The 26,291-nt window shown below is 46.3% G+C and overlaps 1 protein-coding gene and 1 long non-coding RNA gene across 5 annotated transcripts in view; one reads left to right on the forward strand and one right to left on the reverse strand.

Moving 5' to 3' along the window:
• CEMIP (cell migration inducing hyaluronidase 1) overlaps positions 1-26,291 on the forward strand; it is a 172,192-nt gene that overhangs the window by 90,765 nt on the left and 55,136 nt on the right. Inside the window, exons 1-11 of one of the 2 annotated variants that reach the window (XM_016927282.4) lie at positions 3,375-3,473; positions 3,702-3,811; positions 8,544-8,690; positions 9,536-9,674; positions 10,720-10,956; positions 13,983-14,162; positions 17,516-17,586; positions 18,517-18,612; positions 19,287-19,408; positions 24,803-24,935; positions 25,679-25,870. In XM_016927282.4, coding sequence (XP_016782771.1) covers positions 3,718-3,811; positions 8,544-8,690; positions 9,536-9,674; positions 10,720-10,956; positions 13,983-14,162; positions 17,516-17,586; positions 18,517-18,612; positions 19,287-19,408; positions 24,803-24,935; positions 25,679-25,870 — 1,411 coding nt within the window. In that variant the 5' untranslated portion in view covers positions 3,375-3,473; positions 3,702-3,717. Of the gene's footprint in view, positions 1-3,374; positions 3,474-3,701; positions 3,812-8,543; positions 8,691-9,535; positions 9,675-10,719; positions 10,957-13,982; positions 14,163-17,515; positions 17,587-18,516; positions 18,613-19,286; positions 19,409-24,802; positions 24,936-25,678; positions 25,871-26,291 lie in introns of those variants that run through there. The other variant, XM_001156578.7, reaches the window with a different exon arrangement.
• Positions 26,003-26,291, reverse strand: part of LOC129137159 (uncharacterized) — a 52,550-nt gene continuing 52,261 nt past the window's right edge. For all 3 annotated transcript variants that reach the window (XR_010151451.1, XR_008539376.2, XR_010151452.1), the window contains exon 4: positions 26,003-26,171. This is a non-coding gene — a long non-coding RNA (uncharacterized LOC129137159). The remainder of the gene's footprint in view (positions 26,172-26,291) is intronic.

Consider the following 26,291-nt stretch of genomic DNA (forward strand, 5'->3'; position numbering starts at 1 on the left):
TAGTCACTGAGCTGAACCTTGCCTAGGTTTGCCTAAAGCAAGAATCACCTCATGCAGGGTGGGTAGGGACGGGGATGGTTGTCCCTCTGCTGTCTTATACCAGGAACTTCCAGGTCACCCTGCAGGTCTCATCTCGCCTCCTGCCTCACAGCTTAAACTGACCCTTTCTCTTACCTCCTGCTACCTCTTCTTCCAATAATCCCTAGAACAGATCCTAGCTTCTGTAGCCTCTCTGGGCAGCAGGAATCCTCATCCCCATGAGGTTGAGGATGCCGTGGGAGTGCCGTTGCTCTGCAGCCTCTCAGGAGGCTCCTGTAACACTTGGCTCCTCTTCCCCTGTCTCCCCTTGCTCTGCAGGTGACAAGCCCTGGACTCCGGTGCGGCTGGGCCTGGGGCTACCTGAAGGGAGAGCAGAGACTCAGGTGCCCGGTGAGCAATGGCAGTGAGGAGAAGCAGAGAGCAACGCCAGCAAGCAACGCCTCCTGCCCCTGCTTTTGCTCTTGTGTCTCTTGACCCTGTGAGGTCCAGCAACCACGGGGACTGAGCAGAAGTTGGACTTGGGGGCAGCCAAGCTTCTGGAAAATTTTAGCTTGTTATTATGAAGACTTGTGGAATATCCCAAAGTGCTGGCTTTCGGAAAAGGGTGCCTGCATTTTCTTCTGCACAGGCTCTGCTGAAGGAGTTTGCTGCACTCTTGAAGGGAGAGGCCAGCTCAGGTCCTCATGGCTCGATCTCTGAGCAGGCCTCTAACCCAGTGAGGACAGCGGTCAACCAGTCTCCAGCTAACAGCTTCCTGCAGAGACTTCCAGCATTGTTAGCTAACATGCACTCTTCTGAGGCCTTCAACAGCTGGAAACTGTTTCAGGACTATCTTGCCAGCTAAGAAGTGGAATCCCAGTTCTTGTTGCCAGGAAGCTTTTAATGGCCAATGGAGAATGCTGTCCTCCCTTGGTGAAAGAATTCCCAAGGAAATTTGGGAATCTTTTAGGATTCACTTCAATGGAATGTTTCTTGGGACATGTGTCTTCAGGCACTGGAAGCCACTCAGGGACAAGAAGGCACGGATGACCCCTTGCTCAGCAATGTGGGATTAGCCTCTTTGGGCAGGGCAATCTCTCTGCCCCCAGTGGCGTAGACAGCTGGCTCTGAGACATAGCAGGTCTCACAAATGTTAGGAAAAGGGGGCTGAGCATTATTCCTCCATGTGGAATTATTTCTGTATTTATCCAGAAAGTGACTCTTTTTTGGTCTTTGAAATCATCTGTGATATAATTAGATGTCAGAGCTTCAATGTCCATGTCACTAACCTCCCTACTCAGTACCTGGGAAGTCTGAGGTCCACAGAAGGAAATGTCTTAATGAGGGTCACCCAACGAGTTAGGGCAGGAGGGATGCCCCCACCCAGCCTACCTCCCATACCCTGCCACCTCCAACCTTGCTGTCTGTCATCTTCCTTTACCAAGGAAGGGCTCCTCTGAAGCCATGATGATTTGGGGCCCTTTGGCAGCAGACAGCAAACTACTCATACCTTTGGTTTTTCTAAACTGGTGGAGACCTGAGACCAGGGTTCTGGCTTTTCCATGAGGACCATAATATGCTCCTATTCCTGGTGTTCCCTTCTTTCTATTGCAAGGAGCATGAAATGGAGCACTTCTCTTCTGGGGGCCATGGGAAAGGAGCCATTCCCAGATGCTGTGATGCGTGACTTCAGCAATCTGGCTGAAGTGACTAGAATGGGCCCTGTTGTTCTCGGCAGAGCAGGCTTGGATCAGGCAGGGTGGCTGTTAAGAGGATACGGCCGGCATTGATTCTGGGAGTATCGTTTCCTCCCTCCCCCGGCCTCCCAAGCACACCTGTGTGGGAGGTACCAGGCAGAGGGCCCAGTGTGCTCCTTTCAGTCCCCTTGCCTGTCCCACCTCACTGAACTCGCACAAAGAGCTTCACTTTGAACCGAAAGGTCAGGGGTGATGAGACTTTTCGCTGAGCTGGTTCAAAGGGAGGAGCCTGGGCCGGGTGAGATAGATTTTGGCCCTTTTCTCAGTGTGGGAGAGTATCTGTTTTTTCCTGGGCACAACTACAGTCACATTCAGAGGAGGAATTGCGGAGATGGCGTAGAAGCTGAAGCTGGCCACCCCCAAAGCCCGTCTAAGTTCTCTATGTGTGCTACAGAGGGCTTGCACAAAGACATCTCTCCAAGTGACATTATAGCCTGAAAAGGAAATCTCACATCTTTTCCTTTATTAAGTTCCTGTCTCTAGGTTTACCTAGACAGATTCCCATAGTAAACTTCTATATGAGTAAAAGGAAAAAAAAATAACAGTGGCTTAAATAAAATCGAAGTTTAATAAACTAGAAGTTTAATTCAGGCGGGCATGGTGGCTCACGCCTGTAATCCCAACACTTTGGGATCACTTGAGGTCAGGAGTTTGAGACCAACCTGGCCAACATGGTGAAACGCTGTCTCTACTAAAAATACAAAAATTAGCCAGGTGTGGTGGTGCATGCCTGCAATCCCAACTACTGGGGAGGCTGAGGCAGGAGAATTGCTGGAACCCAGGAGGTGGAGGTTGCAGTGAGCTGAGATCCTGCCACTACACTCTAGCCTGGTGACAGAGCAAGACTCTGTCTTAATAAAATAAAATAAAATAAAATAAAATAAAATAAAATAATAAAATAAAATAGCTTAATTCTGTCTCAATAAAATGAGTCCATCATCTAGGGCTATTTTGGTTCTACACAGGGTCAGGGCCTAAGTTTTCTCTGCTTGCATTGGCGTCCTCAGTGCATGCATGGCTCCTACTATATGGCCCAAGATAGCTGCTGAAAATCCAGCCATCACGTCTTCCTTCCAGCTAGCAGGAAGGAGAAGGGAGAGAAGAAAGTCTCTCTGTCCTTCCTTTAAGGGAATTTCCTGGAATTCAAACACTACACTTCTGCTATATTGGCCAGAGCTGAATTTCAAGGCCACAACTAATGCAAGGGAGACTGAGGAATGTAATCTTTATTCTAGGTAGCCATGTGCCCAGATAAAAACCAGGGATTCTGTTACCGAGGAAGGAGAAGAAAATGAATATTGGGGACAATTAGCTATCTTTGCCACATCTTCCTCCTAGATAGATAAGAAGAGGGCTTATAACATGTGGGCATCTATATTTATGTTTCCAATATTATTATCCAGGACTGGATTAGAAGCATAGACTGATAATGTAAAGGTCAGAAATCAGCCAGTCCACACCCTCATTTTAAAGGTTAGAAAACTGAGATCCAGAGAGATTAAACAGATCATCTGAGATCACACAGCGAGTTGGTGGAATCTAATTCCCAGCTCATGTTCAGTGGGAGTATTTTTGTTCTGCTCTGTTTCTTAACTTAAGAAAAAAGCTTCATTCTGGAGGGGAAGGAGTTTTGAGTGCCAAGGATGAAATTCCACCCATCACTCAGTCTCTGAGCTGCAGGACACAGGCAGGACAACGGTAGGATTTTCATGCCCCGATCTGCCCGGCCTTGAGTTGTGGTAGCTGGGGAAGCCACTGGTGAGGATGCTGCACTGGAGTGTGGGCTGGCTGGAGTGTGCCCATTCTGGCACTGCCTGTCCCATGTCTGTGTGTGTGCATGTGGCTCTGTTTGTCTCCATGTCGGCCCTGTATACTGATTCCAGCCTGCCAAGGCTGCATGTCTGACTCTGTGTGCTTCTCTTTCAGGGAGCACGCTGCCAGGATGGGAGCTGCTGGGAGGCAGGACTTCTTCTTCAAGGCCATGCTGACCATCAGCTGGCTCACTCTGACCTGCTTCCCTGGGGCCACATCCACAGGTGAGCACTGCAAACAGATGGACCTCTGTATCTCAGCATGGAAGGCACAGCCCCTCACTGGAGCAAGGCTGCTTTTGGGGGAGCCAGGAGAAGGAGCCGTGGGAGTGGGTCACGGTGCCTGGGCCTTGGCCCGACCTTACTAAACTCCTTGGTCCCCGGCACGTTTCATCCTGGGCTTCAGTTTCATCATCCACAAAATGAAGGGGTTGGACTAGAATCAGGGATTGCAAACTCAGCGCCTACAGAAGCCAGGCCCCTGATACAAATGAGTGAAGCTGACCAGGTAGGGACTGTGGTCAACTGGAGAACTGAGACCCTTCTAAAGGGAAACACTGTTCTCAGTTCTAGCCAATTGCTACTGCGGGAAGGTGGATCCCCTTTTGCAGGATCTGAATTTTTAAGAGAAGCCAGAAATCTAGAGCTTTATGTAAAATCTCCCTAGTTTGTAAATGTTACCAATGAATTCAAAATGTAAAAAGCACTCTAAGAGGCTGTTAAAACAAAAACAAAAACAAAAAAACACGTATCTGAGAAATATCTTTCCAACTCTGTCTGGACCACCTGGTCTCAATGCTCCCTTCCTGCTTTGGTGTCATAAGATCTGGGTACATTAAAGTACTTTTCAGCTGTAATGCTCTAAGCCAGGTTTAGATCTATTTTTCTATCTCAGCATTGTCAGCTTTTTCTTCAAGTGATTTTCGATTAACATCTAGAAGTGTAAGGTAAGTTTCCCTGGGCTACAGGAAACACTGATCAGATAATCCAAACTTGGGACAGGAGACAGTGACAGACAGGGACAATTTTTAAATTTCAAATGGGGGTTTAGTGCTGCAATATTATCATCACCATTGATTGCTCTTTTGTTAATGCTATTTTTATGTCCATTGAGTTTGATGCTTTTCTATAAGAATAAAGAACCTTACATTGAATTTATATTTTGTTTTTCTCAACCCATTGATAGAAGAGAATAATTGATAACTAGTGAAATTCCTTCACTGTGATTTTTTGAAGAATCTTTCTGATCCTTAGGGGATATAGCAAGTAGCATTTTTTTTTTTTTTTTTTTTTTTTTGAGATAGGGTCTCGCTCTGTTGCCTAAGCTGGAGTGCAGTGATATGATCGTGGTTCACTGCAGCCTCTACCTCCCAGGCTCAAAAGATTCTCTCATCTCAGCCTCCCTAGTAGCTGGGACCACAGATGCACACCACTATGCCTGGCTATTTTTTAAATGTTTTAGTAAAGACAGTGTCCCACTATGTTGTCCAGGCTAGTCTCAAACTCCTAGGCTCAAGGGATCCTTCAGCCTCGGTCTCCCAAAGTGCTGGGATTACAGGTGTGAGCCACCATACCCAGCCAGTAGTCCTTATTTTAACCCTCCAGGCAATAATTGGCTATATTACCTGAATTCATTCATTTGTCTTTCTTTCATTTATTCAATTAACAAACACAAAGCGAGCATTGACTCTGTGCCAGGAACTGGGTTTGGGTTTATCTTTTAGGGTGACTTATCCTAAAAGTGATCCACCTTGGAGAGGTGCCCTCAGGTACTTCCCTTGATTATTTCTTCCCGCATCCTGGCACCTCTCTTGCTGTTTGCATATCAGCTATGTGGAAAGGGGCTGAGCCTCTGGTTCCCTCTGGCCTGTGCTTTTCTCTGATGTCAGAGGGATGTAGAAGCCAACCCTTGCTATTCATGCTCCAAGTAGGTCGGGCTTGCACTCCCTCTCAATCCCGCTTCTAGTGGCCCCTCCTGGGAAAGTGAGGGTGGTTTCCATGGTGATAGTTCAGCGAAAGCCCTGGCCCTCTTTAGACACTTTCTGATTCATACAAATGAAAAGCCACTGACACTGGCCTTCACCGAGAGGAAAATGTCCAGCTCCAAAAAAGGAGTGTCCATTCAAGGCCAATCTTGCACCTGCTGTGCTTTAGCTGTGGTGTCAGAGCTTCTGGAGAGCTGGGATGTGTGCTCACACAGGTCAGACTGACCACCTCCAAATCCAGATGCAAAGTCTATGCAAACTCCTGCACTTGGAGAGTGAAAAGAACAGTCAGGATTGTCCTGGCAGATGCGGACTACGAGGCTGCAAGGCTTTGCCCAGTGGAGTTGCAATGGCTCCTTCCCAGCATATTCATGGCTCCTTGCCTGGACCACTGGGATCCTCAGTTGGCCATATATGTTCCCCACGTGGCTGGGAATTCACCACCTTGGAGCCTGACACTCTTGTCCAGGACTTGATGGAAGGCAGCCCAGGGCCTCTGACTGGCCTCTACTGGAATCCAGCCAAGCACCTGACCCTGTCTGGAGACAAAACCAGCAGTGGGTTTCACAACCCAGCCCTCATGACCATCCTTGGCTGCTCAGTATCACCGCAGAGAGCCCACCCCACCACTGGCGACTCTGCTCTTACGTTAAAATGGAAAGTCCACTGATGAGCAAGCCCACGTCTTCCCACATTTTTTCCTTTTGTTGCCACTGCTTGAGCCCGTTGACATTTACAATAGCTGGAAGAGCTACTTTGGCGAAACTCCAAAAAATGTGAAATTCTTTTCTTGATGAAAGAGATCCAAAGCCTGTGCTAGGGCTGACAGCAAGGCAGAGGGAGCCTAGAGGAGGGTTGTTATGGGGCTGGAAGCAGGGATGAGGATGAGACCCAGCAAGCGGACACTAAGTGCCTACACTCTGCTTTGCAGAGAAGAGAAGGGCCAGTAGCTGCCTTTGAATGGGCAAAGAGGACAACTCAGTGTGGGTGTGGGGTCCGTATCTGGTGCTGCTGAGTGCAGATGAAGGGGGAGCTTCCTTCCAGTTTTCCTTGACATATATAAATATGGGACAGACACTCCTACTCTGGAGATAGCGGAACAAAAATCAAGGCGCATTTAGAACTGACACGCTCATAATTGCACTGTATTAGTCTGTTTTCATGCTGCTGATAAAGACATACCCGCGGCTGGAAAATTTGTAAAGAGAAAGAGGTTTAATGGACTCACAGTTCCACATGACTGGGGAGGCCTCACAATCATGGTAGAAGGTGAAAGGCACATCTTACAGGGCAGTGGACAAGAGGAAATGAGAACGAAGTGAAAGGCGATTCCCCTGATAAAACCATCAGATTTCCTGAGACGTATTCACCACCATGAGAACGCTATGGAGAAAACCACCCCCATGATTCAATTATATCCCACTGGGTCCCTCTCACAACACATGGGAATTGTGAGAGCTACAATTCAAGATGAGATTTGGGTGAGGACACAGCCAAACCATAGCATGCACTGAAGCCAGAATCCCTCCCAGGGTTCATGGCACCTTCTTTGCTCAAGAGACACAGCCTCTCCTAGGCTCCCTTCTGCAGGGCCTGAGCTGTGAGCTTGCTTCCATTCCTTCCAGTACCTGCCCCAGAGTTTCTCATCTGAAACCTTGCTCTGCCATGAGCTTACCTGCACGTCACCTTCCCACCTCCTCACCCCCAACCCGGGTTAATTTGAAAGCTACTGTTTCATACTTCGCACCCTTCTGGTCACAGAAAAAAGGAGGGCACTGGGGCTTGTTCTTGGAGCCAGTTCATTCTCATCTTGTTTTGTCCATTGTCTCTTCCCACCTGTTTCCCTCTGGATTTTCCATGCTATTGATGGAGATTGTTCCAGTTTCTGTGACAGCGCCAGTCCTCCTCACTCAAGCCCACCTCAGGACACTGCTGGGTCAAGCCTTGTTAGCCATGTGAACATTGAGACTCCTTCCTGTGCTTCTGCAGGGGTCAGGGAGAAGTGCCTCTGCAATACCCACCCCCGGTCTTTTTAGGCTCAATTAAACATTCACACTGGTGACCACATGTCACACTGGTCATCAGACTCGTTTGGAAAATATAGAATAGGAAACACAGATGCCATCAGAGCAGATTGAGCCTCCTCTCTTCCATGGGAGTGGTCCTGGCAGCCTTCCAGACAGCCATCTAGAAGCTATTCTCTTTGGTTCTCTAGGTGACAGCTCAGGTGAGAGGAAATCAGACTGTAACTGGACAAGTGTGGAGACCACTGTGTCTTAGAAGCCTCATGCCCCACTGGAGCCAGTAGCAACTCCGTAGATGTAACTTTCAGGGTTCTTGCAAAATGTCCCATTATAAGAGTCACTGCACTCAGGGAAGCCTACAGTGTGACATCTCCACCACGTATAAATATAAACTATAGTTCCTCCCAGTTTAGATGACATTCACCAATCAGGGGTCACTTTGTTATAAACAATGTTGCTAGGTAACAATTTATATAATACTATCTTTCTCAGGTTTCCAGGGGAACAGAGCTAGAAAATTAACAAAAGGTCTAATTCTCATGCAGAAAGGGAAAGAGCTTTATTAGCTATTCAAATGTTGCTTTCCAGAAGACAGAATGTCCTGGAATCTGAGTAGTCTAGGTAAATCATTGCATAACTTCAGAGCTTGGAATGTCCTGAGAAGCCATCTGGTCTACGCTTTATTTTGTAAATGGGGAAACTGAACCCAGAAAAGGGAAGTGACTTATTCACAGATATGTGATGAATTCATGCAAAATATATGACTGGTCCCCATGGTTCCTGCCTCCTATGTCAGGAGGTCTCTCAGCTCTCTAAGGTCTTGCTTTTAGCTCTAACAGAGAGGAGGTAGGGGCCTTAAAGATGCATGGGAGCCCCCTTTTGGCCTGTAGCATTCTTGCTTGGTGAGGCTGGTAGATGGGAGCAGTGACATCTCTCTGTCCTTGGCAGTGGCTGCTGGGTGCCCTGACCAGAGCCCTGAGTTGCAACCCTGGAACCCTGGCCATGACCAAGACCACCATGTGCATATCGGCCAGGGCAAGACACTGCTGCTCACCTCTTCTGCCACGGTCTATTCCATCCACATCTCAGAGGGAGGTAAGCCAATCTCTCTCTGCTGCTCCCTCTTCCCTCCACTGCCCCAGAGCTTAGCAGATAGGATGCAGGTTGCCATGAGCTCAGATGGACAGAATAAACATCACATGCTTTGGGTTCGTGTTGGCATTTGGTTTTCTGAGATAACCATCAGCTCTGAGCTGTTAGGAATGGCTTGTCGGAGGTCCAATCTTAGTGAAAGGAGCATTTATCGAGAAAACTCCTTATTGGTGTTTTGAGTAATTCTGTTTATCTTACTTTTAGAGGCCTGGTCATTGAATGCAGTACATGCAGTGATGGCATTTGACCAGACAGGCATTATTTACACGTTGCAAAGCAGAGAGCTTAGAAAAGTAATTACAGCCAGCCAGCCATCTATATCTGTGGGTTCTGCTCATGAATTCAACCAATTCCAGGTTGAAAATATTCCAAAAAATTTGCACCTGTACCGAACATGTACAGATTTTTTCTTGTCATTATTTCCTAAAAATACAGTTTAACAACTATTTATACAGTATTTACATTGAACTAGGTATTATAAGCAATCTAGAGATGATTTCAAGTATATGGGAGGATGTGCATAGGTTAGATGCAAATATGCAAATACTATGCCATTTAATCAGCGACTGGAGCATCCATGGAGTTTGGTATCTGGGAGGTGCTGGAACCAATTCCCTTCAGATACTGAGGGATGACTTTACTTGTAAGTACACCAAGCATAGGAATGTTTGGAAGATGTGCCTTTTTGCCTGCCCCGGTGAGATGGGGAGTGCTTAGGGAGTCTGCCCTTGGCTCTGATATAACCTTACCTTAACACCTTAAACCTCCCCCCAATGCTACCTCTTCAGGCAAGCTAGTCATTAAAGACCACGACGAGCCGATTGTTTTGCGAACCCGGCACATCCTGATTGACAACGGAGGAGAGCTGCATGCTGGGAGTGCCCTCTGCCCTTTCCAGGGCAATTTCACCATCATTTTGTATGGAAGGTGCGTAGACCACTCCTACAGATCAAATGCTACCCATGGATCTTACAAGAGGGAGACTTCCCAAGACAGAGAGAGAGGCAAGAGGGCAAGCTTGCCTGTAAGATAGGAATCATTCTGTCCTGCCAGATGGGGATCATGAACAAGACAGACATGGTGATTTGGGAGAGCTGAAGTCCATAAGGCATGTTATTTATAGTGGCCTGGATGCTGTACTTGTTTTAGAGACGGGCCTGCCAGCCTTTCAGCCACCTTCCAATCATGTCATGTTCAGGGAGGCTCTGCAAGTGTTTATATAATAGGCTACGATGGACAAGATACAGGAAAATTCCATGTGGTACTTGCCCCTGGCTGTGTTCCCTCTTTAAACAATTGAGAGTGCTAAGAAGTGAGAGCCAGGAATGCACAAGGATATGCAGTGCATGTCCAGGTGATTCCACATCTGATATGGACAAAAATACAAAACACTTAGAACTGAATGGAAAACATGCCAACCTGTGAACTAATAATTGGCACGTCTGCTTGGCCCTGAGGGCTTTATTTTGGTCTGGCTTAGGAAGATTGGGTTGCTAATGCTTTTGTTGTTATTGTTGTTGTTGTTTTGAGATGGAATCTTGCTGTGTGGCCCAGGCTGGAGTGCAGTGGCATGAGCTCAGTTCACCACAATCTCTGCCTCCTGGTTTAAGCAATTCTGGTGCCTCAGCTTCCCAAATAGCTGAAACTACAGGTGTGTTCCACCACGCCTGGCTGATTCTTGTATTTTTAGTAGAGATGGAGTTTCACCATGTTGGCCAGGCTGGTCTTGAACTCCTGACCTCAAGTGATCTGCCTGTCTCGGCCTCTCAAAGTGCTGGGATTACAGGCATGAGCCACAAGCCCAGCCACTAGTGTTATTTTTACTGACCTCAGGTGATAAAAGTGTGACTGGTTCTATGGTGGCCATGGTGGGGGGTCAGGGAGCTGAGCTGTGACTCCTAGGTTCCCTCTGGGTTCAGTATCCAGTAAAGAGATGTGTCAGCCAACTCTGGGGAGCTGTTTTCTCTTGCAGGGCTGATGAAGGTATTCAGCCGGATCCTTACTATGGTCTGAAGTACATTGGGGTTGGTGAAGGAGGCACTCTTGAGTTGCATGGACAGAAAAAGCTCTCCTGGACATTTCTGAACAAGACCCTTCACCCAGGTGGCATGGCAGAAGGAGGCTATTTTTTTGAAAGGAGCTGGGGCCACCGTGGAGTTATTGTTCATGTCATCGACCCCAAATCAGGCACAGTCATCCATTCTGACCGGTAAGGTTTGCCTTCACTTAAACGTATACTCATTCATTCAAAGTACACTTATTGAGTGTGCTCCCTGGCCAGGTGCCGCTCTACGTGCTGGGAGAACAGGAGTGAATGAAACAGATGGGAATCCCTGCCTTCAAGGAGTTCTGTCCTTCCCCAGGCATTGGCCTAATGATGCTGAATTGAAGAGGAGCAAGCATGCACACATATGTACACACAACGTAGTTTCAGATTGTGATAATTGGTAGTAAGGGGGAAAAAAGACAGAGTGAGATGCTAGAGTGTAACTAGGGAAGACCACTTTGGATAGGGTGGTCAGGGAAAGGCAGTGTAAGGATGCAACATTTGAGCTGAGAAATGAAGCATGAGGATATGTCAGGGAAAGAGTGTTCCAGACAGACAGCAAGTGCAGAAGGCTGGAGGTATGAAAGGGCATGACATTCTCAAACGACGGAAAGACCACCGGAGTTGTGGGAGCACAGCGAGTGGCGGAAGAGCAGCATGCAATCACATGGGAGTTACAAATGGGGGCAGGACAGGACCTCGGAGGCTGCGGTAAGGAGGTGGGTTTTCTTCTAAGTGGGATGCAAAGTCACTGAAAGTCTTTAAGAAGAGCATGATCTGATTTAAAAGTACTTTCTGGCTGTAGAGAATGGTTTTAATTGTGGAGGCAAAAGCAAAGACGGTGCAGGGGGTTAGGAAGCTTCTGCTGTGGTCTAGGCAAGACATGGCAGTGATGAGGACCCAGAAGGAACGGCGGCTAGTGGATGTACCTGAGAGATGTTTGGCAGGCAGCATGGGCAGGTGTAAGCTGGCAGATTCTGCCAAGGCTGGACCTGCCCTGCAGTCCCAGGAGCTCTCATCCTGGCCCTTTAGAGGGAAGGACAGAGGTGGGGTAGACAAACAGAGACAGAGCTATCCTGGGGCTGCTGGGGAAGGGAGACAGGCATTCCTCAAGAATAGGGCCCGAGCTGTGGGTGTCACCATGAAGGCAGCAGGAGCCAGCTGCGGTCAGGGGCAGGGTGGGCAGGAGCTGAAGTGCTTGCTGGTGCTCACAGACACCCAACCTTGCCAGTAAACATTAGTACCTATAACAGTCACTGGACTTTCTCCCCGCAAAACACTGTTCATCACTTTACCTGTCAAATATACTTCAATCTTCATCAAAATTCTGTGAGGCAAGTTCTGTTATTATCTACCTTGTAGAGATGAAAGCACTGAGGCTCACAGGGCTAAATTTACTCAGTCACAAGGTTGGAAAGTGTTGGAGATGGGATTCAAACCCAGGTGTGCCTGTATCACCTCCACGGATAACAGCTGACACCTTGATTGACACAAAGTATGTCAGGGAGCCCCTGCCTTCATGCTAGAGAGGATGTCGTCTTCAATTGTGTGCTGATCTTTTTGGTGCTGTTTCTTAAGTACAACAGTGTCACTTGAAGAGATCCAACTTAAAGTTTATTTACTGACTTGTTAGTGAGAAGTGATCTGGACAGATGCTGTGGAGATGGCAAGGACAGAATGTCTGCTTGTTCCGAATATCTTTTGCTTAAAGTATATGTTGGAGATCTCAATAATCTGATAGATGAATGTGTATGAGTAAAGATAATAAGTGCATGCACACACATACACACACACATACACACACACAAGTAAATGCAGGCAAAAGTCATCTGAGAAGGTTACTTAGAGAAGCAGGAACTTAGGTCAGCTTTTGAAAGGTAGTAGGTGCTTGATCAGGTAGAGAAAAGGTGGGAAGGAATGATGAAGACAGGAGTGGGCGGGTGAGGTGGTCACTGGGCACTGAGAAGCACTAGGCTTGCAGCAGGAGCTTCCTGGGGAGGGTCAGTGGAGGGTGCGAGGTTAGGTGGGGCTGGACCAGATTGTGCCAACAGTTGGAAACAAGTGTGAGGACCCAGGAGCAGCTATCCAGCTACCACCGGTACCAACATTGTTTTTCTTTTCCAAAAACCTCCTTAGATTACTTTCCCAGATTCATTTTAGAACTATTTTCCTTAAGTTCCAAGACATACTCTTTAGGAATTTCTACTGTAATTGCATAAAATCTTTATCCTTACATGGGGAAAAGTTGGAATCATTACAAAATTGTGTCTTTGCTTTGTAAATTATTCTCACCAGGGGTATAGATTTTTTGTGTGTGATTTGTATTTCATGGATATTTTACGTGTATGAAGGCAGGTTATCAGTCAATTTGGAGATTATTAGTTCTTGCTATTATAAGAGATCTGCTGTCTAACATTGCAAAATACTGGATAGTACACTTAAAATTTTAAGAGGGTGGATCTCAAGGTAAGTGTTCTTACCACAATAAAGTAAAATAATTTTTAAAAAATAAACAGGAGAAAATAGCAATGCAACAACATTTACAATACTCAAATGTTATATGACTGCTACTGTGTGAATCAGAGATTACATTTTAATGATTCTAAGATGCATTATCATAAGAATCATTAACAGGTCAATAAATAAACTTTAAGTTGGATCTCTGCAAGTAACTCTGTGCAAGCTGCTCTAGGAGTGGGAGAAGGGATTTGGGATAGTCTCCATGTCATTTCCAAGAATTCTGGGATTGGTGTTTTACTCTGGATCAGAGATATAAATTCCTAATGCCCTAGCTATCTGAACTATCTCCTAAAGTCAGGCTCTTGCAAGAGGCATGATCCTCTGCCTCCAGGATGAAAGGGGAACATCAAAAGGCCTAGACCTCAAGTATGTGACCCACTCAACATCCTGGAGCTTGAAGTCTTCACTGCTGCAATCATTTCTTTGGCATTTTACTCAGCGAATGAACATTATGGTCAAGTCAAAACCCTTCTTCTTGGATATCACTGTATGGTATGCAAAATAATGAAACTTGTTTGCTCTTTAAAGAAAAGGCTTCCTTCTTTAAGAATCACAGCCCTGGGATCATCGGATAGCATGTTAGCTGTCGCAGCACAGACATGTGCTTAGAGCTCTTCGTTTTGGCTGCGGTCAAGAGTATTCAGATCTCTTCTCTCTGCCCTTTTTAGGTTTGACACCTATAGATCCAAGAAAGAGAGTGAACGTCTGGTCCAGTATTTGAACGCGGTGCCCGATGGCAGGATCCTTTCTGTTGCAGTGAATGATGAAGGTTCTCGAAATCTGGATGACATGGCCAGGAAGGCGATGACCAAATTGGGAAGCAAACACTTCCTGCACCTTGGATTTAGGTACTGCCCCTCACTTTGGCTTCCACTGGGCTCTGGAACATTGAAGCCACTCTATCCCACTGAGAATTTACCTTTCCCATCTCCTCTCCCCACAGCCGTACCATCCTAAATGACCTAGTGGATGCAGGCATTGGCATTTGACATCTGAGTTTGGCATATTTGGGAATTGTTCTTAAAGAATGCTTGTTTTTTCTTACAAGCATAGTTCACTCAAAACAAACAAAAGCTCGCTTTTATATGAACTCATTCATTCAGTCGGCCACTTACAAAATATTAAGTGAGCATCTACTGTGTGTAAGAGCCATGCCTCCAATGCACAGCTAATATTCATTTTCTCTTTCTTTGGTAAAGAGGTCATGTCATGGCTTGGGGATTGGCAGACAGTTTTTCAGAGATTATGTGAAGTGTCTCTGCTGAGGCAAATGACCGAGGAGAAGCAACCCTTTGACATGATCTAATAATATGTGTTTTGTTTGCCTTGGAGTGCAGCATCATGCCTGATATTGGCATGCACACACATTGACACTAAGAGGAAGCTGTTTGCCCCATAGTAAACAATGCCTTTTTAAAAAATTTAATTTAATTTAAAGTTCCAGGACACATATGCAGGACGTGCTTGTTTGTTACCTAGGTAAATGTGTGCCGTGATGGTTTGCTGCACCTATCAACCCATCACCCCGGTATTAAGCCCAGCATCCACTAGCTATTTGTCCTGATCCTCTCCCTCCCTCTGCCCCTTGCCCCTGCCAAGCCCCAGTGTGTGTTGTTCCCCTCCCTGTGTCCATGGTAAGCACACCTTTTTATCATGTTGAATCAAATCTCAGCTCAGTGGAAAGTTGAGGTTATCTGTCCCATGGCTGTTTAGAGATTACGATGCTCCTCCCTTCAGCTTCCCACATCTGGGAGCAAGATCAGAGGGAAGCCAGAGACTTTTCTGGGCTTGGAGCAAAGCAATTTTGCTGGCTGGGCAGAAATTCCCTGGGTAAGGGAGGGGTGCTCCAGGTTCCAGAGTGCATTTTCCGACAGCCCAGAGACTACTTCTTCTGGACGGGAAACTCAAGCAGGAAACTTAAGCAGCCAAAGATGACAATGATACCTTGGCATTGCAAGCCTCCTTTGTTAGCAAACACTAAGTGCACTTCCATTCTGTTGTTTTATAAACCAAAAGGCCAGTTTATTAATTTACAGTGAGAGTTAGAAACACCAGGAAACTGACTATTTACGGCCTCAGCAGAAGAAGAAAGTGGCTAAGGGCCCAAGATCTGGCATCCAGTGGCCTGAGTTTGAGTCTGGGTTGCACCTTCCAGGAGGTGTGACTGCAGGCAAGTGACTCATCCTCTTTGCCTGGTCCTGCATCTGTAAAATGGGATATACGAGGAGCTATCTCAAAGGACTATAAGACAATTAAATGTGATAATATGAACAAAATATTTGTCATCATGTCTGGCACAGAATAAGCACTCCATAAATGTTAGCAACTATTTTCTCCTTATAAACAAGAGCCACTGGAAAGGTGGGCACTCGCCGTCTTTTGCCAGGGCTGTTCACATGGGCAAAGGAGATACATAGGTGGGAATTACATGTCCACACCTCATTTGTATAGAGACATTCTTTGAGTGATAAACTTGAAGCATCTAAAATCAGTAGGAGAACTGAGACTTGGACCCTTCATTTGTTCACCCATTCAGGAAATGAACACATACTGGTGTGAGGCACTCGGTTAGACCAGGTGTCCCGAACTCTTGGGGGAAGGCAGGTATGAATGGAAATTGGTGACGGGGCATGAGAGAGCAAGAGAGTGGGCAAGTGTAGTTTAGTGCAGACGAACACATGAGGATGAGGCCAAGCTGGTTCCCATAGAGAGATCAGCAGCTTCGGAGGCCCAGGGGCAAAAGCATGCCTCTCCCAAAGAAGGTGGGGATGGCCAGGCAGTGGCAGTATATGAGAGAGGCAAGGGGTGAGAGGTGAGGCTGGAGGGGGGCGGGGGCAAAGGACCTTCGAATCTGTGCCAAGGAGCTTGGATCTTATCCAAAGGGCAATGGGGAGCTACTGAAGGATTTAAGCAGGAAAGTGGACAGTTAAACCCCCAGCCTCAGTTAAACACCGTTCAATAGTGACTCATTTTCCAAGACAAGAGATCAAAACAAGAATAATGAGAGCTATTCAGCCCCAAAATCGATTGATAGCTTATAGTAAGAGAGGGCTACTGTAGGGGAGGAAAATCTCTTTCCTTCTACTCTTCTAAGTTCTTGACTGGAGCACCTGCAACAAATCACTGATTAACAGGAGAAAAGCACACAAATGTATTTCAGATAGTAAGTTTTAAACGACATGGGAGCCTTCATAAGGAAACGAGGACCCAAATAAACAGTTAAACCTGAGTGTCTGTACACGAGGTTTGATGAAGTGGAGAGCTGTGGGAAAATGTGGTAGGACAAGGGGCTTGAGTTAAACACAGTAAACAGGGGAAATTTAGCAAGGTCTCTGTTCCTTCAGATTCCTGTTGGCTTCCTTCTGTGTTTGGGGATAAGGATGCTCTTTTTCTCAGAATAAGGAAGGCCCTCTCACATTAGGGTCTTAGACCTGCTTCAGGGGAAAGTCAGAAACTCCTTCCTGCCATTTCACAAATTCCTTGAGCTTGAAATATTCAATATGCCAAGTTGCCATTTTGGGGGGTAGCGTCTCCTGAACTTCATTACTGCATTAGGCATTACGCAAAATGCCTAAAACAAAATGGGGTAAGAAAACCTTCCTGCCCTAAAGCAGCACATGCTTTCATGGAGGAACGATGGATGTACAATTTTTCAAAACCTTAAGCCTTTTTTTGCTTCCCTCCCCATTAAGAAGAAGAGAGATTTCTCTCCTTTCCACGGCCCAAGGCAGATGGCTAGGGCAGTCAGTCACGTTAGCCTCTGGTATTTTCCTCGAGCTCAACTCTAGGGGAGCTGAGCATGAAAGAAATAACCTTTCTCTCTTGGAACATGTTTTCCTGAAGGTATCCAAGCACTTGCTTCAGGACATAATTGAGCCTGGCGGGTGGTATGGTAGGTCTGTTGGCTTGTTTGTTTATTTGTGATTCATGCTCCCATCTTCTGCCAGAATGGAGCTGAAGAGGCTCACAGGGAGCAAACATCAGGCAGGCCAGGGAGCGAGGAAGCCCAGAGGAGTGCTTGCAAAGAAAGGTGCTTCTTCTGGAGAAGAGAAGCCCAGCAAGTGAATGAATTTCCCCCAAACAGCAGGGAGGGACCCTCCTTCACCTGACGCTGCTTCAACTCTGCCCCATCCCCCCACACCCTGTGCAGGTACAGACTCGTGCAGAACTTTACTTTTTGTTATTTTTTTCTTTTTTTCAGACACCCTTGGAGTTTTCTAACTGTGAAAGGAAATCCATCATCTTCAGTGGAAGACCATATTGAATATCATGGTAATACATAGCTGGCTGGAGGCCTGATTCCCTCCAGTGTCTCTCTGATCAAGAGGTGCAGGGCTTTTCTGAACAGCTCACTTTTCTCAGAGCATGACTTCCCAGCTCCCAATGCCTAGATGAGTGAGCAGCCGCTTAACTGGCCACCTTACATGGAAGTGGCAAAGGCCAATGCTGGCCAAAGGCCCATCACTTGCAGTAATATTTACCTTTTCATGGAAATCTTCATTGACGTAATCAAAAACCTAGAATTGGCATAGAAAAGATAAGAACTGAGATAGAGCCAGCAGGGGTGGTACTTTAAGAGCTAAAACGAGGCTGGGTGTGGTGGCTCACGCTTGTAATCCCAGCATTTTGGGAGGCTGAGGCGGGTGGATCACTTGAGGTCAGGAGTTCGAAACCACCCTGGCCAATATGGTAAAACCGTGTCTCTACTAAAATTACAAAAAAAAATTAGCCAGGCATGGTGGTGGGCACCTGTAGTCCCAGCTACTTGGGAGGAGATTGCACCACTGCACTCCAGCCTGGGCAACAGAGACCCCGTCTCAAAAAAATTCAAAAAAAAGAGCTAAAGCGACACTTTAGATGGGCCTTCAGGACACAGTGGTAGCCTCCTTTGCCCAGCAAAGGCTGCGGGAAGCGCTGCAGTTCTAATGCCAAGGAGGAATATAGACCGTGAGACATGCTAGAGCTCTGCAATCTGAATTTGTTGGGAGGCTGGAACTAAACTTTCAAAACTGAAACAAAAGAATGGATGATCATCTGCTTCCCAAGTGAATGAATGTCCTAATTTTCTTTTATTTACTTAAAAAATATTTTTAAAGAAATGAGTCAATGCCCATGTGTGTAGGGGGATTTCCTTGCTTGGAATCACGACTTTTTGAATTTGGGGGTCTGTCCAGCTCCTAAAGGGTCTCGTTTCTCTGACAGGACATCGAGGCTCTGCTGCTGCCCGGGTATTCAAATTGTTCCAGACAGAGCATGGCGAATATTTCAATGTTTCTTTGTCCAGTGAGTGGGTTCAAGGTGAGGAGTTTCAGACAATTTGGTGACACCTAACAGTGGGATAGAAGACCAGAAATCACTGTCTTTGCAGAACTAGGATTTATCTCTTATACCAGTAGGATCACTTTAATTTTTGCAGAATCAACTAAAAATGTGCAACCGAAAGTTGCCTTTAATTAGACAAGCCACGTTAGCCCATAGCCCAGAAGGATGTTCTCCTCTGGCTAAGATTTCAATTTCACCTCAGTCAGGGTCTGCGGCATTCAGCTTAGTTCACGGAATATCTTTGATGTGGCAGGCAATGGCACTGAACAGGAAATGCAGATAGGAATAGAACCTGCCCTTCAAATAGCCCACATGCAGGGATTGCAGAAAGCAGCAATCCTAGTTGCAGTCCTTGGATAACAGGTTTACAGATGGATTTTCTTTCTTTTCTCTTTAATTTGCTTTTGCAATAACAAAGAATATAAATTGCTTTTATAAAAGTAAGAAACTCATTAAGAGAAACTCATTTTTTAATTAAAACATGGGAGCGTAGGCAGATTGATTAGAGCCATCCATGCCCCAGCCTGGTGCGACCATGGACAGATAATATTCAGTTCCCATGGTGCTGAGGATGCTTGGAGACAACACTGAGTGTGACTTGCCCTCACAGACAACCTCCTGTCTGACTGTGCTGTTTGCTTTCTGCCTAGACGTGGAGTGGACGGAGTGGTTCGATCATGATAAAGTATCTCAGACTAAAGGTGGGGAGAAAATTTCAGACCTCTGGAAAGCTCACCCAGGAAAAATATGCAATCGTCCCATTGATATACAGGTACCAAACTCACAGCAAAAATAGAAAATAGAAATGTGTTGTTTTGAAGAAGACTCTATAGATCACAGACATTCTTGTCACTTGGGTGCTGTGATTCTCGTGGCCCTCCTGTGAGGTAGGTCAGCCAAAGAGTACCGTTCCCACTTTAGAGACTGAAGCAGAGGCTTACTATCTGCCCAAAAGCCAGGGCTCAGATTCTCTCCTGGGTCCAGCTTCTGAGTTCCTTCTCTTTAACTTGCTTCTTCAGCCATGACTGAGTGTGCCCCCACCACAGGGATGGGTTTGGCCTCCCCAGCCTCACTTCCCAGTCGATTTCCTTAAGGACCTTGAGTGCACAGGATGCAGCTAGGATTTGGGGTGCAGGCCAGGCCAGCCCAGATGGAGAACACACGCATGGCCTTGTTCTCAATTGAGCTAAATCAAAGCCAGCATTCATAGAATGGACAGTGTTTGCTCAAAATCTTCACTTGGAGTTAATTCCATCTGAAGGGGACCTTGATGTTCTCAGTTGGCTCCATCAAGAAAGTGTTGAGTAAATATACAGGCCTCACCAGCTGAGCCAGTGGGATACTAGGCTTTGGGAACAACAGGAGAGATAGGAGAAATAGGCAAGGTAAATGAGATTTATCTCCTTATGCCCAGTCTCATTCCAAGACAAGATTTGAGGCTGCTTAAATGCTTGATAGAGAATTAGAAGTCATTTGAGCTGGGCTCAGTGGATCATGCCTGTAATCCCAGCACTTTGGGAGGCCAAGGTGGGCAGATCACTTGAGGTCAGGAGTTAGAGACCAGCCTGGCCAGTATGGTGAAACCCCCTCTCGACTAAAAATACGAAAAAAAAAAAAAATTAGCTTGGTGTGGTGGCGGGTGCCTGTAGTCCCAGCTACTCAGGGTCTGAGGCAGGAGAATTGCGTAAACAGGAGGTGGAGGTTGTGGTGAGCTGAGATGGCACCACTGCACTCCAGCCTGGGTGACCGAGCAAGACTCTGACTCAAAAAAAAAAAAAAAAAACAGGCATTTGAGAAAGGCCATCTCCACCCATTTTATCCTCCTTCAGCCAATAAAAATAGCTACCCCATTTGTACAACACTTTTTCCTAGAATATCAAAGCTCGGGTCCCAGGTCAGCTCGAGTCCCAGGCCATCCGTCTGTGCTTTCACCCCGCCACACCATCCTGGGCAGAACTTCTGCCCTCTGTCTTGCCTTGTAAGAAGGACCACTTATCCAAGGGAGGAGCCTCTGTTCTGCACTTAGCAAAGTCTGAGGAAAACTTTCTCATTATTTGGCTGAGACTCTTCCCTTCACATGGCTTCAATGTTATTGAGAAGGATTTACCCAGATTAAGTTTCAAGTTGCAGATTCTCCTTGGGTCCAACAGAATCAAAAAGCACTGATCTCCCACAGCACATTCTTTCCAGATTTAATTTTAATTTTCTCTCATAACCTTGAATGTTCCAGCTTTAATTCTGAAATAGCCATAATCTTATCCCTCCAGTTCACTTGACCACAGGAAGTCTAGCTCTTTACCAACCTCCCCTCTCCAAATACTTCTGGAAATGCTCAAGGAATGCTTACATGGTCTACAAATCTTTCCTGGTGTTTGCTCTGCCAGTTTTCTGGCTCCAGACACTGTTGATTGGAAGACCACCTCTCGGTGCCAGGAAAACAGCATTCCTTAGACATTCCCCACTCTTGCATTTACTTTGCTCCCAGCACAGACACAGGCCCTTCCTAGAGTGTCCCAAAACACAATTAAACCCAGGCTGAGAGCTCCATAAGCCAAGACCTTCATAGGGACCCAACCCTACACTCTATAACTGTTAGTCTGTTGCCATATTGCAAGACCTAGTTTTCTTCTAACAAAAAGAGTTCCCTTGGCAATACATTCCCCAAATTCAAGTTCTCCATTATTTGAGGTTCAGAGAACAGAAGATTCAACAGCAGTGTGGTCCCCTTACTCAGAATCTTAGGGAAGTCTTCCCACAATGAAAGCATTCAGAACTCCCAATTCCATAATAAGACCTTTGGCTTTTTCTTGGCAAAACCAAGGTCTATTGAGATGGTCATCTAAAAGATAAGAGTCATGTGCCTCCAAGGGTGAATTCAAACCTCCATCTCTACCGAAGAGAAGGTGTTGCCACGCTGGAGAGATCAGGCTTACTCCTAATTCTCGCCACCAATCTTTAATCAATGGTCATCTCCAGACTTAGCTAGAGCATCTCTTCATGCTCATCAAAGGTAAAAATGGTGATGTAGAATATGCTCCTGGATGTTTCCAAGGCCAGAAAAACAAAGCCAGTCTTGTCTATGCTCACAAGAGGTGAGAGAAGCAGGATTTCCTCATTTTTAGCAGGTGACAAATGCATCAGCCAAAAGCTAAATGTCCTAGTTAATTAACCCAGGGAGAGACTAAAATGAAACAGAACTCCCCACATGCTCATTTTTGCCACTATTGCAAAAATGCAGTTTTTCTCTGGTCACCTGGTGCCTCTCACCTCCCCGGGCCCTGAGCTCTTACGTGCTCCTCTTCCTGCTTGTGCCTGCCCCCAGTGCCCAACTCCGTGTCATACACAGTGGGTCCCGGGATACCTGCCATGCATTGACATAGCCAGATCCTCTGGGCCAGGGAGTGTCAAGGACATTTGCAACCTAGGCAAGATTGGAGGAGGCAGGTTGGGAAGAAAGAGGAAGCAGCAAGACTGCACAGTTGACCTTAAGAAAAGCTTTTCCAAGATCTGATATTTTGTGATTCTGAAAAAAATTATAATAACAAAAACACACTGCTTCTATGTCTTGCCCTTCATGCAGCTCTCCTCGGCTGAAAAATCCTCTTGCCTCCCACCTTCTCTCTTAAAACCCAGCCACACTTCAAGGCCAGTGGGATCTACTGGACTCAGATTTCCTTGGGGACATCAGGCAGTCTGTGTGTTCCCCACAGCAGCTGGTGCAGTGGCTAGAGGTCGGCCTGATGGTAACAAAAACATATTTTGAAGCCAGAGAGATCACAGCTCTACCACTTGTGAGCTTTGGCATATCAGCAAGTGAGGTGCCCACGGTGCAAAATTTAAGGCAGCCTGCTCCCTCCAGCGCCAACTCTGCACTTGCATGACCCTAAGAGTGGGTGCTGCCTTAAATTTTGTGCCCTGGGTACCTCACTCACAGTCTTGTTACTTAGTGCCTCAGTTTCCTCACAGCAAAAATAGGGATAATAATTATTTCCTCATGGGCATGTTTTGTGGATTCAGTGCAATGAAGTGTGCAGACTGAAAAGTGGCCCATACATTTTTTATTATTTAAAATTAATTTATTGGCTGGACTGGTGGCCCATGCCGGTAATCCCAGCACTTTGGGAGGCCAAAGTGGGTGGATCAATTGAAGTTAGGAGTTCGGGACCAGCCTGGCCAACCTGATGAAACCCTATCTCTACTAAAAATAAAAAAATTAGCTGGGTGTGGTGGCGGGCACCTGTAATCCCAGCTACTCGGGAGGCTGAGGCAGAAGAATTGCTTGAACAGGTGGAGGTTGCAGTGAGCTGAGGTGGCGCCATTGTACTCCAGCCTGGGCAAGAGAGTGAGGCTCTGTCTCAAAATAAATAAATAAATAAAATGAAATGAAATGAAATAAAATAAAATAAATTTACTATTAGTTATTATATTGATAATTATTTTGTTAATACTTATTATTACCAAGAATAATAATAAACTCAAGTCTACTTAAAGATCTCTTTCTCTGAATGATGATGGATTCCTTTTACTCTTCTTATCCAAAACTGAGGTCATTCTTCAGGTTAGAAAAAGGAAAAAAAGAAAAAACAGCAGAATTGAGTAGATGTTCTCCTGGAATTATTGTTGGATGTTATACCTGGAAAAAATCTCCAGCCCCCTTCGATGATGTTTTCAGGCTCAGTTCTCAATCTTATGGGGTCTCCCATTGAAGAACATGCTACCCTCAGGGGAAAACTTCAGGAGGCCCGAGGAGCTGGGCTTACCTTAACTGACCTTGAGCTTACATCTGAACCCCTCTGAGCATCAGCGTTGACCTCCGTCTAAAAGCAAGTTTGCAACCCCTGCCTCTCTGGCTGCTGCGGAGACCACCTGAGATAGGGGGTGTGAGTGTGTTTTTGCAGGAAATGACTGAGTTTTAATTGTGGCTGAACTCACATCCACATGGCTCTTCTTCCAAGCCAAAGATAACGGAGCTGCTGGGTTTAAAACAATGTTTCCTAAAAAGTCTCCTCTTTTTTTTTTTTTTTTTGACTGGCTATACTTTCCTTCCTTATTACCCCAGTCTGGTCCCTTTGGTCTCTATGCCAAAGATGACAGCAGCTGCAGCCCTTGCTCTAAATTGCATGTCTTTGAATGATAGTCATGGTCAGGATGCAGACACACCCTGGCTCTGGGATGGGCCCCAGCTGGCAGGGATCATGCCCTCCCTGGAGGCCTGCTCCCTAAATTCTCCACCTGGCCTTGTAGCTGCTCACCAGCCAGCCCTCATCCACTGAGACCTCACTCTGTGCCAGGCCCTGGGCTGAATGCTGGGGACAAGGGGGCAAAAACCAGCTCCTTGCCCACCCAGAGCCCACCATGTGGTGGGAGGAGGCAGACATTTGAACAAAAGACATTAGGCGGCTTCCACCTTAGGGCAAGAGTGGATGGGGCTTAGAAGTGTTGCGATGTAGTTACGTAAGTCTGGGTTCAAGTTTTAGCTCTGCCACCTACTGGCTTTGTGATCCTGGGTAAGTGACTGAACCTCTCTGAGGATGAGTTTCCTTATCTGTAAAACTAACAGCAGCCTCATAGTTTTGCTATGAAGATGAAATGAGATAATATAGGTAAACATCTAGCTTTAGTGGTTCTCAAACTTTCTTGCCCATTAGAATCACCTGGGCAACTTTTCAAAGTCCAGATGTCCATGCTGCACTCCAGACACAATCAAATCTGAGGCTCCGAGGATGGGGACTGGGCATGAGTATTTTTTAAAGACTCCTCCCCATGGGATGCAGAACCATGTTTGGACTGTTGGCCGCTGTTCATGGTGCTGGTAGTGGTGGTGCAAATTGTAAAAAGTGGCCAGCCCAGATCCTAGAAGAGTGGCTACTTATTGTAGATGCTCCGTAAAATGTTCATCCAGCCATAAGCAGTAGATCACTGGTTTCGATACTGAGTACTGTAGGACCTCAGGCCAGGCATTTATCTATTCCAAGACTTTAAGCTGTCTTTCTCATAACAAAACTGATGGGGGCAATCATTGGGATAATCATCTCGGGCCGTTGTAAATAGTGTTGCAGCAGGGACAATTTTAGACTTCTGAGTATATGTTTAGAACATTAATCAGCACCTTCCTTCTCTATAAAAAAAAAACGACTTTGCTCTGTAATTTCTGTGTCATTCCCAGGCCACTACAATGGATGGAGTTAACCTCAGCACCGAGGTTGTCTACAAAAAAGGCCAGGATTATAGGTTTGCTTGCTACGACCGGGGCAGAGCCTGCCGGAGCTACCGTGTACGGTTCCTCTGTGGGAAGCCTGGTAAGCAGCCCCTTGTCGGGGACACAGATGCAACTATGGCTCGGTTCCTTGAACTGGCAGCTATGCAGGCAACTTCCAGACCTCTCAGTGAGACAGTGCTCCCAAAGGAGAGCACTTTTGTGACACGGGAGCAGTGGGAGGACCCTTGGAGTTGGCAGGAGACAGCAGAACCCCACCCTGCCCATAAGCCTTTCAGGAAGGGGAAGGGCCTGGTCCAAGGCAGTCAAGGTACAAATGGACAGAGCTGCCCTCCCCTGCAGAGATGTGCAGTTCTTTGCCTCTTTGGGTGCTATTATTTTAAATCCAGTACCTAAGGTGCTTGTTAGAAGAGATTGGAAATGGTCAGGTTGTTCTTGGAGGCACTTGGCCATCTCCAGAAGGCAGTCATTAGGAATGAAAGTTTAGGGGGAGAAGTTTATGGCTACCGAAAATAATAGTTGAGAGGAACTATATTTGTTTTACATCTTGAGCAAAGTGGGTGGGGTGAGGCAGCCACATTTAACTCCAGCTAAGAAGTTAGTGGAAAATTCCCCCGCCCAGAGCTAATGAATGGCTCTTTTCTGGTAGGGTTTTTGTTGACTTCAAAAAAGACCAAGAGTGGGATGGAGCAAGCCAGTGATTTGGGTTTTGGATAGGCAAACCTGGCATTTAGTTATTTAGGGAGGGGAAGGGAAAAAAGAGGTAGCCAAAAGTTTGCCAAGAGCAAAGGGCTCTATCTCAGTCTTTCCTGTTTCGGGTTACAGTGAGGCCCAAACTCACAGTCACCATTGACACCAATGTGAACAGCACCATTCTGAACTTGGAGGATAATGTACAGTCATGGAAACCTGGAGATACCCTGGTCATTGCCAGTACTGATTACTCCATGTACCAGGCAGAAGAGTTCCAGGTGCTTCCCTGCAGATCCTGCGCCCCCAACCAGGTCAAAGTGGCAGGTAGGACTTTTACTAATCCCTTCCTAGACTGGATGAATCTGAAAATTGTTAGGCTTAAAGTAAACTGAAGTTACAACAAATCTGTGTCAGTCAGCTATGGCTGTAATAATGCTGCATAACAAAAAAAATCTTAAAACTTCATGACAGGTCTTTATTTCTTACTCATGTATCTGCAGGTTGTCTAGGGATCAGCTTCTCTAGACTGAGCCTGACTCCAGGCTGAGAGTTGGGTTCAAGTCACTTCCATATGACTCCCATTCTTCCCAAAACATATTCTTCTCATGGGGGAGATTGCAAACTCCTAGTGGTGAGCAGAAACACAGAACTCTTAAGGCCTAGGCTCAAAGATGGCACATTCTCACACATTCCATTGGCTAAAGTAAGTCACATGGTAAAGCACAACACAAATAGGCTAGGGAAG

This window comes from Pan troglodytes, chromosome 16 (assembly GCF_028858775.2).
Source record: "Pan troglodytes isolate AG18354 chromosome 16, NHGRI_mPanTro3-v2.0_pri, whole genome shotgun sequence".
NCBI classification, from domain to species: domain Eukaryota; kingdom Metazoa; phylum Chordata; class Mammalia; order Primates; family Hominidae; genus Pan; species Pan troglodytes.